Below are 15,139 nucleotides of genomic sequence, written 5' to 3' on the forward strand. Positions count from 1 at the left end.
GGGGACCCAGAAAATCAGATGGGAGAGGCAACGGAATGGAGTCTCATAGGAGGGGGTATGGCTGGCAGACCAGAGGAACACTCCACACTGTAATGTTTTATTGCAGGACCCATTTGTGACACTCATCTCTCCTTCTCATTTTGTTCTAGCAGGCAGTGATCAAGTGCCAGGGAATGAAGAGGAAAGTCAGCTGGAAACAGCCGAGCGAGGAGGAGATGAAACTTCGGGGACAGTCAGCGGGAAATCTCCCCAGGGTCTTAAGATTGAAGGGGCACCTGGAAAACTGCAGCACACAGAGCATCTGAAGGAGGTACCAGCGAAAGAGAATCCGTATAAATGCCTCTCCTGCGAGGAAAGTTTCCATAAGCGGTCTCAGCTGGTTATACACCAGAGGGGTCATGCTGGAGAGAAACCGTACAGTTGCTCCCAGTGTGGCCAGGGTTTCTCTTCCCGCCCCGAACTTCTCAGCCACGAGACAAGCCACACAGAAGAGAAACCATATCAGTGCTCAGACTGCGGGAAGAGCTTTCGGGAACAAGCGTACGTTGTCCAGCACAAGAGGATCCACACGGGGGAGAGGCCGTATACGTGCTCCGAGTGTGGGAAGAGCTTCTATCGCAGAGGGTCCCTTATTCTGCACGAGAGAATCCACACGGGAGAGAAGCTGTACAAGTGCCCGGACTGCGGGAAGAGCTTCAATCGGAAGCCGCACCTTGCCGTGCACAGGAGAATCCACACGGGGGAGAAACCCTACAAATGCTCCGACTGTGGGAAGAACTTCACTGTGAAATCTGCCCTCAACGTGCACATGAGGACCCATTCCGAAGAGAAGCCGTACCAGTGCTCCGACTGCGGGAAAAGCTTCCGCGAGAAAGGGACCCTCAACATACACAAGCAGAGCCACACGGCGGAGAAGCCGTTTCAGTGCTCCGAGTGCGGAAAGTGCTTCCGCTACGCAGCATCGTTCCGGAGACACAAGAAGTCCCATTCGGTGGGACCCGTCTTGAAATCCTACGAATGCCCCGAGTGTGGGAAGAGCTTTGGCCGCAAAGATTACCTTATCACACACCGGAGAATCCACACTGGAGAGAAGCCATACATGTGCTCCGTGTGCGGGAAGAGCTTCAACCACGGCGCAACCCTCGTCACGCATAAGAGGACTCACACGGGAGAGAAGCCGTACGAGTGCTCCGAGTGCGACAAAAGTTTCAAGCAGATTTCGGGCCTTATTACACACCGGAGAACCCACACGGGAGAGAAACCGTATGGATGTTCCGATTGCGGGAAATCCTTCATCCTGAAATCGTACCTTGATGTGCATAAGCGGACTCACACCGGAGAGAGACCATATCAGTGTTCACACTGTGGGAAAGGATTCTCGTGCTCCTCTTACCTTTTAAGACATGAGAAAACCCACACCGGGGAGCGATCGCACATATGCTCTGACTGTGGCCAAAGTTTCCATTGGAAACGGTCCCTGATCATGCACATGAGGAAACATACAGGGGAGCAGAACGTACATGATTGTACCATCTGTGGCAAAAGCTTCAGCTGGTCGTCTGCTCTTAACGTACACATGAGAACCCACACTGGGGAGAAGCCATATGTGTGCTCCGAGTGCGGGAAAAGTTTCAGCGGCAAATGGATCCTCATTCAGCACAAGAGAATCCACACGGGGGAGAAGCCCCACGAGTGCTCCGAGTGCGGGAAATGCTTCCACGTGAAATCCTCTCTCCTCGCGCACCAGAGGACCCACACGGGGGAGAAGCCCCACGAGTGCTCCGAGTGCGGGAAGAGCTACAGCGTGAAAGCCAACTTCACCGCGCACATGCGGACTCACACGGGAGAAAAGCCGTATGAGTGCGCCGAGTGCGGGAAAAGCTTCTACAAGAAAGACCGCCTCATGACACACAAGAGGACCCACACGGGAGAGAAGCCCTACCAGTGCTCCGAGTGCGGGAAGGGCTTCAACTGGAAAGTCGGCCTGATCAACCACATGAGGATCCACACGGGGGAGAAGCCGTACGCCTGCGCCGCGTGTGGGAAGTGCTTCCACAAGAAGGACCACCTGGCGCGCCACGAGATCATCCACACCGGAGAGAAGCCGTACACCTGCTTCGACTGCGGGAAGAGCTTCAACCAGAAAGTCGCCCTCCTCGTGCACCAGAGGACCCACACGGGAGAGAAGCCCTACAAGTGCTCCGAGTGCGGGAAAAGCTTCAGCTGGAAAAAGTCCCTGATCACACACAAGGCGGCTCACACGGGAAAGAAGCCGTATCAGTGCTCGGAATGCACGGAAAGCTTTAGCCGGAGATCCCAGCTTGCCGAACATGAACAGATGCACATAGGTGAGATGGAATGAGATGATTTGCTTCTGTGAGGGCAGGTCATTGCCCTGGGGGGAGCACCTCCTTTCCAGGTTCGACCCCAGGAATCCTTGGATTAAAAGTGGTAGTAGTAATAATAATAATAAATTTATTATTTATACCTCGCCCATCTGGCTGGGTTTCCCCAGCCACTCTGGGCGGCTCCCAACAGAATATTAAAAACATTAAACATCAAAAACTTCCCTAAACAGGGCTGTCTTCAGATGTCTTCTAAAAGTCAGATATTGTTCATTTGCTTGACATCTGCTGGGAGGGCGTTCCACAGGGCAGGCGCCACCACCGAGAAGGCCCTCTGCCTGGTTCCCTCTAAGCTCACTTCTCACAGTGAGGGAACCACCAGAAGGCCCTTGGAACTGGACCTCAGAGTTGGACCCTCGGGCTGAACAATGGGGGTGGAGATGCTCCTCCAGGTATACTGGACCGAGGCCGTTTAAGGCAGGGGTCAGCAAACTTTTTCAGCAAGGGGCCTGTCCACTGTCCCTCAGACCTTGTGGGGGGCCAGACTATATTTTGAGGGGGGAAATGAACAAATTCCTATGCCCCACAAATAACCCAGAGATGCATTTTAAATAAAAGCACACATTCTACTCTTGTAAAAACATGCTGATTCCCAGAACGTCCATGGGCTGGATTTAGAAAGCGATTGGGCTGGATCCGGCCCCCAGGCCTTAGTTTGCCTACCCATGGTTTAGGGCTTTAAAGGTCAGCACCAACACTTTGAATTGTGCTCGGAAACATACTGGGAGCCAATGTAGGTCTTTCAGTGTTATATGGTCTTGGCAGCCACTCCCAGTCACCAGTCTAGCTGCCGCATTCTGGATTAGTTGCAGTTTCCGGGTCACCTTCAAAGGTAGCCCCACATAGAGCGCATTGCAGTAGTCCAAGCGGGAGATAACTAGAGCATGCACCACTCTGGCAAGACAGTCTGCGGGGAGGTAGGGTCTCAGCCTGCGTACCAGATGGAGCTGGTAGACAGCAGGCCTGGGCACAGAATTGACCTGCGCCTCCATGGACAGCTGTGAGTCCAAAATGACTCCCAGGCTGCGCACCTGGTCCTCCAGGGGCACAGTTACCCCATTCAGGACTAGGGAATCCTCCACACCTGCCCGCCCCCTGTCCCCCAAAAACAGTACTTCTGTCTTGTCAGGATCTCTGGCAGCATGCCAAGGAACAGCCCATAGCTCAGCCTCCTTTTTAACCATCCTATATGCCCTTTTAAAATGTGGCTCTTTCTTTTTTTGCGGACAGGTGTTATTAGATTGTCGTTTTTATTTTGATTATACAGTATATTGTGGTTTTTATGTCTATCTTTTCTGAGACCTCTGGGTATAGGGTAGTATATAAATCCAATAATAATAATAATAATAATAATAATAATAATAATAATAACCATCTCTGAACGTGACACACCTACATCCTCCTTGTTGTTCCCCCACCTGCCCCTTTCGTGGTCTCCTCGCTCCCCGTGAAAAAAAACCCTTCAGCAGTTTATTTTCTGTACATTTCAGGCTTCATTGCCGAATCTACGGAGCTCACCGTGGAGGAAATCAGCACCGCCGTGGTAAGGAGGAGCTCTCATTTTGCTTTGCCGAGAGAAGCTTTTAATTACAACACGTCATTATTTCCTCTATGACAGGAATCGGGGAATGACTTTTTTCATTCCTTTCTGGTGAATCCCCTGGAGTCACATGACAGTGGTGGGTGGGGCCAGAGGGGGGCAGCCAATGAAATGTTACCTTTGCTCAGCCAGCGAGTTTTATGCTTGCTCCCTCACCTCCCTGGAGCTGTTATCAGAGTTCAAGGAGCCGCTCGGAGGGGTGCAAAGCAAGATCAGCAAGAGGGAGGCTTGGGGAAAGTGGGTGGCCTGGGGAGAATTCTGATAAAGAGTGACAATTCCCAGAATCAGAAGGACTGATTGTTTAGCCACCCTGGGAAATGGAGTTCTGGGAGAGGAACGGAGGGTCTCCTAACAATCCCCAGCACCCATAACAGACTACAGTTCCCAGGATCCTTTGGGGGAAGCCATGACTGCTTAAACTAGTAGACGTGAGTGGCGCTGTGGTCTAAACCACAGAGCCTCTTGGGCTTGCCAATTAGAAGATTGGCGGTTCGAATCCCCTTGAAAGGGTGAGCTCCCATTTCTCTGTCCCAGCTCCTGCCAACCTAGCAGTTCGAAAGCACACCAGTGCAAGTAGATAAATAGGTAAACGGTGTTTCTGTGCGCTCTGGCTTCCCTCATAGTTTCCTGTTGCACCAGAAGCAGTTTAGTCCTGCTGGCCACATGACATGGAAAGCAGTCTGGACAAATGCCGGCTCCCTCGGCCTGAAAGTGAGATGAGCGCCGCAACCCCATAGTCGCCTTTGACTGTACTTAACCGTCCAGGGGTTCTTTACCTTTTAATGTGATAATGCAGATGAGAGCCTTAAACTTAAACCATGCTCAAGTCTGGATATGCCAAAGCTGCCTTTCCTTGACTGGGCTGTGTAGATGACGTCTGTCTTACTCATAACACTCTCTGATTGTTCCAGATGAGCTTGGATTGCAATGCCATTATTTTGACCACCGCTGTATAGAGCAGGAAATGTCAGGAAGCTGCACTTGGGTAAGACAAGCAACAGCCAGCATGTTGTGGAGCCTGGAGTTTTATGTGAGGACCAGGGAGACAAAGGATCAAATCCCTGGTCCATCCACGGAGTTTCCTGTATGATGATAGGCCAGTTCCTCCTCAGTTTATCCTCCATGTTGCAAGGATAAAACGAGGGAGAGGAAGAGTGGAGAAGCTGCTATATCCCACCAGGAGAATGGGATATAAGCACAGTAAATAGTAACAATTCCCAGACCCCATGAAAAAATGCTGCTTTATTACCTTGAAATCCTTCAGATATCTTAAAAACCACCTTCTCCCTTAAGAACCTGCTGGTCACCCTTGTCCAATTGATTTTATTAATAATCTCTGGAGAGATGTTTATTAGCATACTGTTTAAGCAGAATAAATGTATAGAAGTAGGGTCTCCTTTTCTAATGCACCTTTGCCTCCCAAACATTCTGATTGGTTTCAACATACAGTGGTACTTCAGTTTTCGAGTGTCTCAGAAACTGAACGTTTTGGTTTTCAAATGCCGAAAACCCGGAAGTAAATGCTTCCATTTTCAAACATGCCTCACACTTCCACTGCATTTTTTCCAGTTTTCTCCATTGAAACTGCAGACCGCCCTTTGTGCCTCAGTTGTTGAACGTTTCGGCAGCCGAACGGTCTTCCGGAATGGATTACGTTCGAAAACTGAGGTACCACTGTATTCAGAAAGAATATGCTGTTAGAAACAACCGGTATGAGGTATGAGGAAAGAACGACGATGCTGCAAAAATAAATAGCTTCATTGAACATCAGAGGGTTGTCTCCAGCTTACTCAGAGTAGACTGATTGAAAACAATGGACATGACTAACGTAACTTCATTCATTTCCATGGGTCTGCTCTGAATACAACTTCATAGAATTGACAGCATAATAAAATTGACAACTTATTCCCTTTTGTATAGTAATTATATGTTCATATTACACTTTTTCCTTTGTATTTATAATCATCGCAATCAGGCAGTACTGTGAAATATTTTTTAAAGAAGTATAGATATAGGTACAGGTACAGGTGGGACGCGGATGGCGCTGTGGGTAAAACCTCAGTGCCTAGGACTTGCTGATCGTAAGGTCGGCGGTTCGAATCCCCACGGCGGGGTGAGCTCCCGTCTTTCGGTCCCAGCTCCTGCCCACCTAGCAGTTCGAAAGCACCTCAAAGTGCAAGTAGATAAATAGGTACCGCTTTATAGCGGGAAGGTAAATGGCGTTTCCGTGTGCGGCACTGGTGCTGGCTCGCCAGTGCAGCTTCATCATGCTGGCCACGTGACCTGGAAGTGTCTTCGAGCGGCTCCAGCTCCCGGCCTCTTGAGCGAGATGAGCGCGCAACCCTAGAGTCGGTCACGACTGGCCCGTACGGGCAGGGGTACCTTTACCTTTTACAGCTACAGGTAGGTCCCACTATCCACCCAAACACTCTTGGAAAATTCACTTATCCAAGCATAAATATTATGCCCAGACCAGCAGATTCAGATATCTGAATATCCAGATTTTGCCCACTTCCTTTCTTCCTTGTGCTTTGCTGGTCAACGGCAGCCATTTTTGGGCAGAAAGCATGCAGAGAGGGAGGGAGATTAGAAAAATCAGGGAGCAGGAGAGATCGGACAAATTTGTTTTTCCTTTTGTCTATCTTGCGGTTGGCTGCAGCCATATCGGGAAGGAACCAGAGATTGTACAAATCCCCAGTTAGAAATATTCCCATAGGAATCAATGGAAATCATGGACGTGTTATGCAAACACTCGCTTAACGAATGATTTCCAAGGAATGCGGTGTGTTCAGTAAGTAGGACCTGCGGGTATATAGATAGTGCACTCAGGTCAACAGTGCAGACCCTGCCTTGTGTCTCCAATGGCACAAATGATTATGGGAGTTGTAGTTTGCTAAGGATTGTTAGATCCCTATTCCCCTTACAGAGCTACAGTACCCAGATTCCCTGTGAATAGGGAATAGGAGTCTCCTAACAAACTTCTGTACCCTTAACAAACAAACTACAATTCCCAGAATACTTTGGGGGAAGCCATGGCTATTTAAAATATCATGGTGCTTTATATGCATGGTATGGAGGTGGCCAAAGCATAGTTATATACCGTATATAAAATATAGAATAAGTTATGCAAGTTAAGACCATGTTACATGATAATTTATACAAGACTCAAAAGCTTTGACTGGGACAGAAATTAGATTTCCTAAATGCATAAATCTGTATTTTATTTTGTTTTTTAAATAAAAATGGCATTCACATAGCTGTGGACATTAATCTACATTAATCTGTTTTAGGAACAGGCATTTTATTACTTGTGGAAAGGATCCTTGCAAATATTTTCATGCCCTGATATTAGGAAGATGTATTTGTATATATTCTCTCTCTCTCTTAGCAAATCGTTGTGATGCTCTTTTGTTTTCTTTCCCATGCAGGATTCTGGAAGCTAGCCAGTTTGCTGAACCTGATTTTTTTAAAAAAAGAAAAATCTTTTTACATATGCCGCTACAGCAGAGTATCTTTAACCTTCTCGCGAGTTCTGTGCGGAAACTCAATCCCTTTTCAGGGCTTGGTTATCTTGCAACTGCTTCAGAATTATTGAATTATCTCCCAAGATCATCTCCCTCTCTCTCAATCCTTCTGGTCATTGAAGCCCCCATCTGGCTTTTAATCCATGTCAGCACTATATAAAAACCCTTGTCTTCGCTTGCATTTTCCGAAGGATATAGCTCTGAATAAAACTTTAGAATCAAATGGGTGCATTGCATCTTCTGGCTTCCGTGTTTGGTTCTGCATCGCCCAGCCTGTGCTTGAGCCAGAGATTTCTACGAGTTTAGGCATGCCACCTGCCTTTTAAACCTCTGGCCCTGGGAGTAAAAAGTGGCCCTCCAGACCCTTCTCTTCAGCCCTTTGAACTTTCCCCGACCACCTAACCCACACCCAGTGCCCCCAGGCTCTGTGACCTTGAATGGTGTTTTGTTATTTTGCCTGGATATAATATGGCCTTGGAACGCAGGTGGCGCTGTGATCTAAACAGAAGGTCGGCGGTTCGAATCCCCACAACAGGCTGAGCTCCCATTGCTCGGTCCCAGCTCCTGCCAACCTAGCAATTCAAAAGCACGTCAAAGTGCAAGTAGATAAATAGATACCACTCTGGCGGGAAGGTAAACGGTGTTTCCGTGCGCTGCTCTGGTTCGCCAGAAGCGGCTTAGTCATGCTGGTCACGTGACCCTCGGCCAATAAAGCGAGACGAGCATCGCAACCCCAGTGTCTGCCACGACTGGACCTAATGGTCAGGGGTTCCTTTACCTTTTAATATGGCCTTAAACTCTATTAATGCGTCTCTCTTGTTCAGATGGAGCACAGAGGGGTGTAGAAACTAAACCTGTATGTTGCTCTGCATACAAATTTGTATTTTTGCCTCTGGTGCCATGTGAGCCCCGTAAAATTTCCCTGTGAGGGAATGAAGAGAGTCCAACTCTACCAGCCCCACCTTAGACAATGTGATAGAAGAAAAGAGTGGAAAAATAGCAATCAGCCCTGTAGGATTTCCCACAGTATTAACTGCAGGGTATTTTCCCACCTTACCTCAACCACCTCTTCCGGTTTTCAGGTGTGTATATATGCACATATTTTAATATTTGTAGTTTAGGATTTTCCAAAGGGCTGGAGATAGTCGGGAGAAATGTATTGCTACCACCCCTCACAGAGTCTCCTTTTCATGTGGATTTCCCCACCTGCTTTCCAACAACTAGCAGCACCGTTAACAAAACGGCACTCCTTAGGATCCTTTGAGGGAAGCCATGGCTGTTTCAAGTAGCAAGATAACATCTTTAAATGTATAGGGCAGATTGGGGCCTTAATGAGATACGTCTCCACCTTTAACACAAACCCTTCAGTCAATAAGCATGCATGCATCACAACTAACTTTTATTATACATCCTTGTTTCTAGAACGGCCCATGTCGCCTTGTGCGGGGCAGGTAACATCGGTTGAGATGCAGACACAAAATGTGCAGAAGTGAAACTGCCAACTCCATGACAAGCTGCCTGCTTATATTATCACTTGAGATTACGGAGGAATTATTATTGCAGAGTTCTGAGACCTCAGATGACGAGCTGTGGATCTTTCAAGTTCGCGCGAGAAAGATGACAGTGGTTTTCATGGCAGAAGACAAAATGGGGAGAAATTCAACCATTTTTAGGGGGTCCAGTGTTTCTCAAACTTGGGTCCCCAGCTGTTGGACTACAACTCCCATCATCCCCTTGCTAGCTAGGGATGGTGGGAGTTGTAGTCCCCAAACAGCTGGAGACCCAGTTTGAGAAACACTAGGTGACAAAAGATGTTTTAGAGCAGGGTGAGGAACCTGGTAATTCCAGATGGGGTGTCTTTGTGTGTCAGGGGGAAGAAATAAGTCCAAGAAGGGGCATGAATACTGAGGTTTATAAAAATATGCACAGTGTCTCAACTGGATGCTCCCAAGATGCTGAACTCCAGCTCCCATCATTTCCTGCCCATTGTCCGTACTTGCTGTGGCTAATAGGAATTTGGAGTTTTATTTTTCAGTTGCTATAATCTGCCCTTGGACCTTATGGTAAACGTTAGATAGGAATCAAATAAATAGCAACATCTTGTGGATACCAAGATGGGAAAGGCTGTTGTGAGAGTAGCAGATTTTTGCCCCCTTCCCAAAGGAGACACGAATTTGGGGTCGCCACGGAAATCTGTGGGTGGCAGATTGGCAATGGAGAAGGGGGAATTCTTTGCTCTCAGTGCATAGTTGACTTACGGGCAAGGGATGGGGCGGTGACCACAGGCTGAAGGTGGCTTTGGAAAAGTGGGTTAGATCCAAACCCCAAGTAGGACAGGCCTATCAACTGCTGTTCAGTATGACAACAGAACAAAACTCCCTTGGACAGAGGCAGTATACCTCAGGCTTCCAGATGCCAAGAAATACGACCAGCGGGAAGAGGGACTGTGGCCTGCTTCTTAAAGACATTGAGAAGCTGCTATCAGAAAACAGACTTAGATGGATGGACCTTCCATCTGCTCTAGTCAGGATCTTCATTTTCAGCCCACATAAGGATACCCATTCTGTCCAGCTGTCCCAATGCCTCACCTCGCCTCACCTCACCTGTGGAGTTTGTCTTCCAGGCAATATGATCAACCAACCCCAAGTGCTCATTCAAGAGAAAATATCAGAAAGGTCAGCTCTGTTTCAGGTGGTTCAGAAATCAACTTCCTTTTCAGCTCCTCACAAAACTTTCCAGGCAGCCTCAACAAAGGGTTCCTCCCTTTGACCCTCCGGCTGTTGCTGGACTGCAACTCCCATCATCCCCTGACCACTGAGCATGACTGCTGGGCCTGATGGGAGTTGTAGTTTGGCAGCACCTGGCGGGCCAAAGATTCTGCACCGCTGATGTCCATAGGAGCTGATAGGAGGGGCAGCTGAATCTTAAACCAGTAAATTCGCACCTTGGATCCTGAAAGCCCTGGAATGCAGATGTTTTAGCTCCCAAGTGCCGCAAACCCAGAAGTGATTGCTCTGGTCTGCAAACTATTTTTGGAAGCCGAATGTCCAATGAGGCTTCTGTGGCTTCCGACTGACTGCAGGAGCCAATAAGAAGCTGCACTTTGGTTTCCGAACGTTTTGGAAGTTGAACAGACTTCTGGAACCGATTCCGTTCGACTTCCAAGGTATTCAGTGCTAGTCCTACTCAAGACTAAACCCATTGAAGTTGACAGGCATGACTAACTTAGCCAATGGTTCCCCACCTCTGCTCTAAACATTTACAGTGGTATCTCTGGATGTGAACGGGATCCGTTCCGGAGCCCCGTTCGCATCCAGAAGCGAACGCAACCCGCATGCACGTGTCGCAATTTGCTGCGCATGCGCGTGACGTCATATTCACCGTCTGCACGAGCGGCGAAACCCAGAAGTAACACGCTCCGTTACTTCCGGGTCGCCGCAGCGCGCAACCCAAAAATACTTATCCCGAAGCTACTTCAACCCAAGGTATGACGGTCTTTTTAAAAAATCTTCTGAGCACCTGGGCATTTCCACACGGATTTTCTGATATTTTGCAAAGGTCAGAGGGACTGGAGGTTTGGGGTGTGTGTCCGTTTGTCTTCTCTTTCCCCTCCCCACCTCCTGATCTGGCTACGGCCTCTCCCCGCCATGTGTCTTTTTATGCACGGTCAGGTGGGACGTGCGGCTGAAGCTCTTCCCGCAGTCCAAGCATTCGAAGGGCTTCTCCCCCGTGTGGGTTCTCCGGTGTGTGATAAGGTAACCCCGGTCGTTGAAGCTCTTCCCGCACTCGGAGCACTCGAAGGGCTTCTCGCCCGTGTGGGTCCTCTGGTGCGTGACGAGGGAGCCCTTCTGGTTGAAGCCCTTCCCGCAGTCGGCGCACTTGTGGGGCTTCTCGCCCGTGTGGATCTTCTCGTGCCTCAGGCGGTCGGAGCGGTGCGAGAACCACTTCCCGCACTGGGAGCACTCGAAGGGCTTCTCGCCCGTGTGCGTCCTCTCGTGCCCCACGAGGTACGACCTCTGGCTGAAGGTTTTCCCACAGGCGGAGCACTCGTACGGCTTCTCGCCCGTGTGGACCCGGCTGTGGCGCACGAGCTGTGAGCTCGTGCAGAAGCTCTTCCCGCAGTCTGAGCACTCGTAGGGCTTCTCTCCCGTGTGCACCCGCTTGTGGCTGATCAGCTGAGAGCTGATGCCAAAGGCTTTTCCGCAGTCAGAACATCCGTAGGGCTTCTCGCCCGTGTGGGTCCTCTGGTGCTTCAAGAGGTTGCCTCGCTCCGTGAAGCTTCTCCCGCAGCTCAAGCACTTGTAGGGCTTCTCCCCGGTGTGGACGCGCTTGTGGTTGATGAGGTGGGAGCTGGTAGAGAAGTGCTTCCCGCACTCGGAGCACTCAAAAGGCTTCTCCGTGGCAAAGTTTGTCGCGGGCACGTTGCCCGGAGGCCCTTCTTCCACCGGGAAAAGCTTCCCAAGGATGACTTCTTCCAACGATATCCGGGTGGGGTGTCTGCGCTCGGGTCTTTCTGCTGGGAGGACCGCCTCTTTGTTTTCTCCGTCGGACTCGTCAACTTGTGGAACGAAAAGAGATAGTCGTGGGATGAGTCAAACTTCAAAGCAGAGAGAGAGAGAGGCAGCCAAGACCAAACAAAAGATGATAATGATAATAGTAAGAATAATTTACAGTGGTACCTCAGGTTAAGAACTTAATTTGTTCTGGAGGTACCACTTTAGCTAATGGGGCCTCCCACTGCCGTGGTGCGCTTTCTGTTCTCATCCTGAAGCAAAGTTCTTAACCTGAGGTACTATTTCTGGGTTAGCGGAGTCTGTAACCTGAAGCGTCTGTAACCCGAGGTACCACTGTATTACTTATACCCTGCCCATCTGGCTGGGCCTCCCCAGCCATTCTGGGCAGCTCCCAACAGACTATTAAAAACAATAAAACATCAAACATTAAAAACTTCTCCAAACAGGGCTTCCTTCAGATGTCTTCTAAAAGTCAGGTAGTTGTTTATTTCCTTGATATCTGATGGGAGGGCGTTCTACAGGGCGGGCGCCACTACCGAGAATAATAATAATAATAATAATAATAATAATAATAATAATAATAATTAGCCATTAAGCCAGCCGTGGAGAGACTCATCTGGTATGCTTGGCCATTTCGGACAAATCACACCCACCTGCTTCGCACCTGGTTTAGGGCAGAGCTGAATGCGAACGGCCCTTCCAAAACCCCGTACAAAGTGCTTTACAAGCAACAACAATCAGCTGGTCACTGGGGCTTGCCTAGCACTGTGCAGAGAAGAGAAACTGTGCAGTCCCATCTCCCCTATACATTTGCAGCAGTAACATACCAATTTAAACAGCCATGGCTTCCCCCAGAGAATCCTGGGAACTGTAGTATGTTAAGGATGCAGAGTGTTGTCAGGAGAGGTTCCTATTCCCCTCACAGAGTTGTAATTACTGCAGTTCCCTAGCACAAGGGATTATAATTTCCCCATGTTTGCTATTCCATGGTCCTCTAAACTTTCACCAATCGTGTTCATTTTTGTTTCACCTTCTTTCCTCCATATTTAACCCGTAGAGTCCAGCACATTTTGCTTAAGGTGCTCACTTCCCACACCTTAATATGCCATTCTCTGGTGCGCAGGATTCCCCGCCCGCCCCCACCCATAGCAGTATTTTGCATATAGCATTGTCACTCCTAGTTTTTGTTTAGTCATGTCCGACTCTTCGTGACTCCATGGACCAGAGCATGCCAGGCACTCCTGTCTTCCACTGCCTCCCGCAATTTGGTCAAACTCATGCTGGGAGCTTCGAGAACACTGTCCAGCCATCTCCCCTTCTCCTTGTGCCCTCCATCTTTCCCAACATCAGGGTCTTTTACAGGAAGTATTCTCTTCTCATGAGGTGGCCAAAGTATTGGAGCCTCAGCTTCAGGATCTGTCCTTCCAGCGAGCACTCAGGGCTGATTTACTAGTCACTGCTAGTACCATATGAAATAACAGATTTCTCTTGTCCTTTAGGTACGTTTTTAAAATAAGCAAGTAACAAAAAAATGATCCTTTTGAAGCAAATACTCCTTACGTTTGCTATAATTTGTCACCAACACTTGGTTGTCTTTACCTAATAAGGCAGTCTCCCCATCATATTCTTCCGCCTCCTCTGCCTGCTTTTCTTCCTGTGCCTTCTTGGAATCTGAAAGATTCTTCTCTGAGAGCTGAGGCACCTGGAGTAGAGGGAAAAGAAGGAGGAGGCCTGTTATTCTGAATGTTGCTGCTACTTTAAACAAGGCTTTCTCTGCAGAAATGATTACTAGTCCGTGTGCTTACAATACAGCTTTTCCTCACAATTCTCACAATTCTCATGCTTTTAAATATGCTGCAAGCCGCTCCGAGACCTGTGCTGTAACAAGACTGTATTCATAACACGTCTCTCAGTATCGCCCAAAGTACCCTTACGTTTTGTGCCTCTCCGTCAGGCTCTTGCCTTCTCAGGAGGAAATCTTCAGCTAGGGCTACCACCTGGGCACAGAGGTCTGGGCCGGAGTCCTTCTCCCAAGTCTGCATTTCTTGGAATGGAATGGTGAAAAGATGCTCCTTTTCTTTATCTGAACTGTAAACAAAAAACAAAAAACTCACAATCCACACTGATATGCACAAATGCACGGGACAAAGATTTCAGTAGCAATCAATACGAAACCTGCAGTTATCTTTCCATCAATATTATTATTATTATTATTATTATTATTATTATTATTAATTTGTACCCTGCCCATCTGGGCGGCTTCCAACAGAGATTAAAAATACATTAAAATACATTTAATACGGAGATTAAAAATACATTAAACCATGGCGAAGCTAAGCTCATTCCATTTGTTTATCTTTCTGAACATAATATCAGCATTAAACAAGGTTTAGAGTGCCCATGGCCAGCCAAGTTACTTGGACACCTGAGAGAGAAAGCCCTATGGAATATTTAATTGAATTAGAATACAAAAATGGGAGGTGTGAGGAGGTCAAGGAAGTAAGTGAATGCAAATAAGTGATGTAAAGGTTTGACTTGTTTCTTTTTTTCTGTTTTTTCTGTTTTTTTCTTTTTGGATGTTTGTTCTTTTTGTTTTTTGTAACCTTTAAAATCTTAATAAAAATATATTTTTTTTAAAAAAAGAGAGAGAAAGCCCTATGGTTTCTCTCCTCCTGCAAAAGTACAATAATAATTAATTAAACAACAGTTTGATATATAATTTTATGGTATCACTCCCCAAAAAAGGTGGTGCTATGATGCGTCAAACCTCGGAAATACATTTCCCCCAAAAGGTTTCCACAATTTTGGCCACTAGTGTAGTGTATGTACCTCCCACCTTTCCTCCAGGGACCCCCAAGGCGTCCAACGCGACTCACCCCCTCCTCATTCCTGGCTACAACCCTGCGAGGTAGGCTGGGGCTGCCTGCATCTAGGACCTGATCCAGCAGAGCCTCCCTTGCCCTCTCAAGCCCCGGGGAAGAGGGAGGTGAGAAAGAAGGCAGGGGGCTCCCCAACCCTGCAGCCTTTTCCTGCCCCCCGCCCCAAAGGCTGCCCCTTCCACGCGCCCAGCAGCTCCCCTGGCACAGATGCCCCCAG

The 15,139-nt window shown here is 48.2% G+C and overlaps 2 protein-coding genes across 5 annotated transcripts in view; one reads left to right on the forward strand and one right to left on the reverse strand.

Moving 5' to 3' along the window:
* Positions 1–7,486, forward strand: part of LOC309336505 (uncharacterized protein) — a 28,041-nt gene extending 20,555 nt beyond the window's left edge. For 2 of the 3 annotated variants that reach the window (XM_081852341.1, XM_081852339.1), the window contains exons 9-12: positions 150–2,348; positions 3,896–3,948; positions 4,917–4,990; positions 7,434–7,486. In XM_081852341.1, coding sequence (XP_081708467.1) covers positions 150–2,348; positions 3,896–3,948; positions 4,917–4,961 — 2,297 coding nt within the window. In that variant the 3' untranslated portion in view covers positions 4,962–4,990; positions 7,434–7,486. The remainder of the gene's footprint in view (positions 1–149; positions 2,349–3,895; positions 3,949–4,916; positions 4,991–7,433) is intronic. The other variant, XM_081852340.1, reaches the window with a different exon arrangement.
* A 3,539-nt stretch (positions 7,487–11,025) lies between these two features.
* LOC309337051 (uncharacterized protein) lies at positions 11,026–15,139 on the reverse strand. 2 transcript variants are annotated; one of them, XM_081853714.1, is made up of 4 exons: positions 14,916–15,139; positions 13,978–14,131; positions 13,643–13,745; positions 11,026–12,087 (listed from the first exon to the last, which is right to left on the reverse strand). In XM_081853714.1, exons 2-4 carry the CDS (start codon positions 14,083–14,085, stop codon positions 11,159–11,161), a joined length of 1,140 nt encoding a protein of 379 aa, XP_081709840.1. In that variant the 5' UTR covers positions 14,086–14,131; positions 14,916–15,139; the 3' UTR covers positions 11,026–11,158. The 2 variants fall into 2 exon arrangements, with proteins under 2 accessions (XP_081709840.1, XP_081709839.1); XM_081853713.1 differs by having other exon boundaries at positions 11,026–12,079; positions 13,629–13,745.

The sequence above is a fragment of the Podarcis erhardii genome (assembly GCF_964252035.2).
Source record: "Podarcis erhardii genome assembly, chromosome: 2".
Lineage (NCBI taxonomy): Eukaryota > Metazoa > Chordata > Lepidosauria > Squamata > Lacertidae > Podarcis > Podarcis erhardii.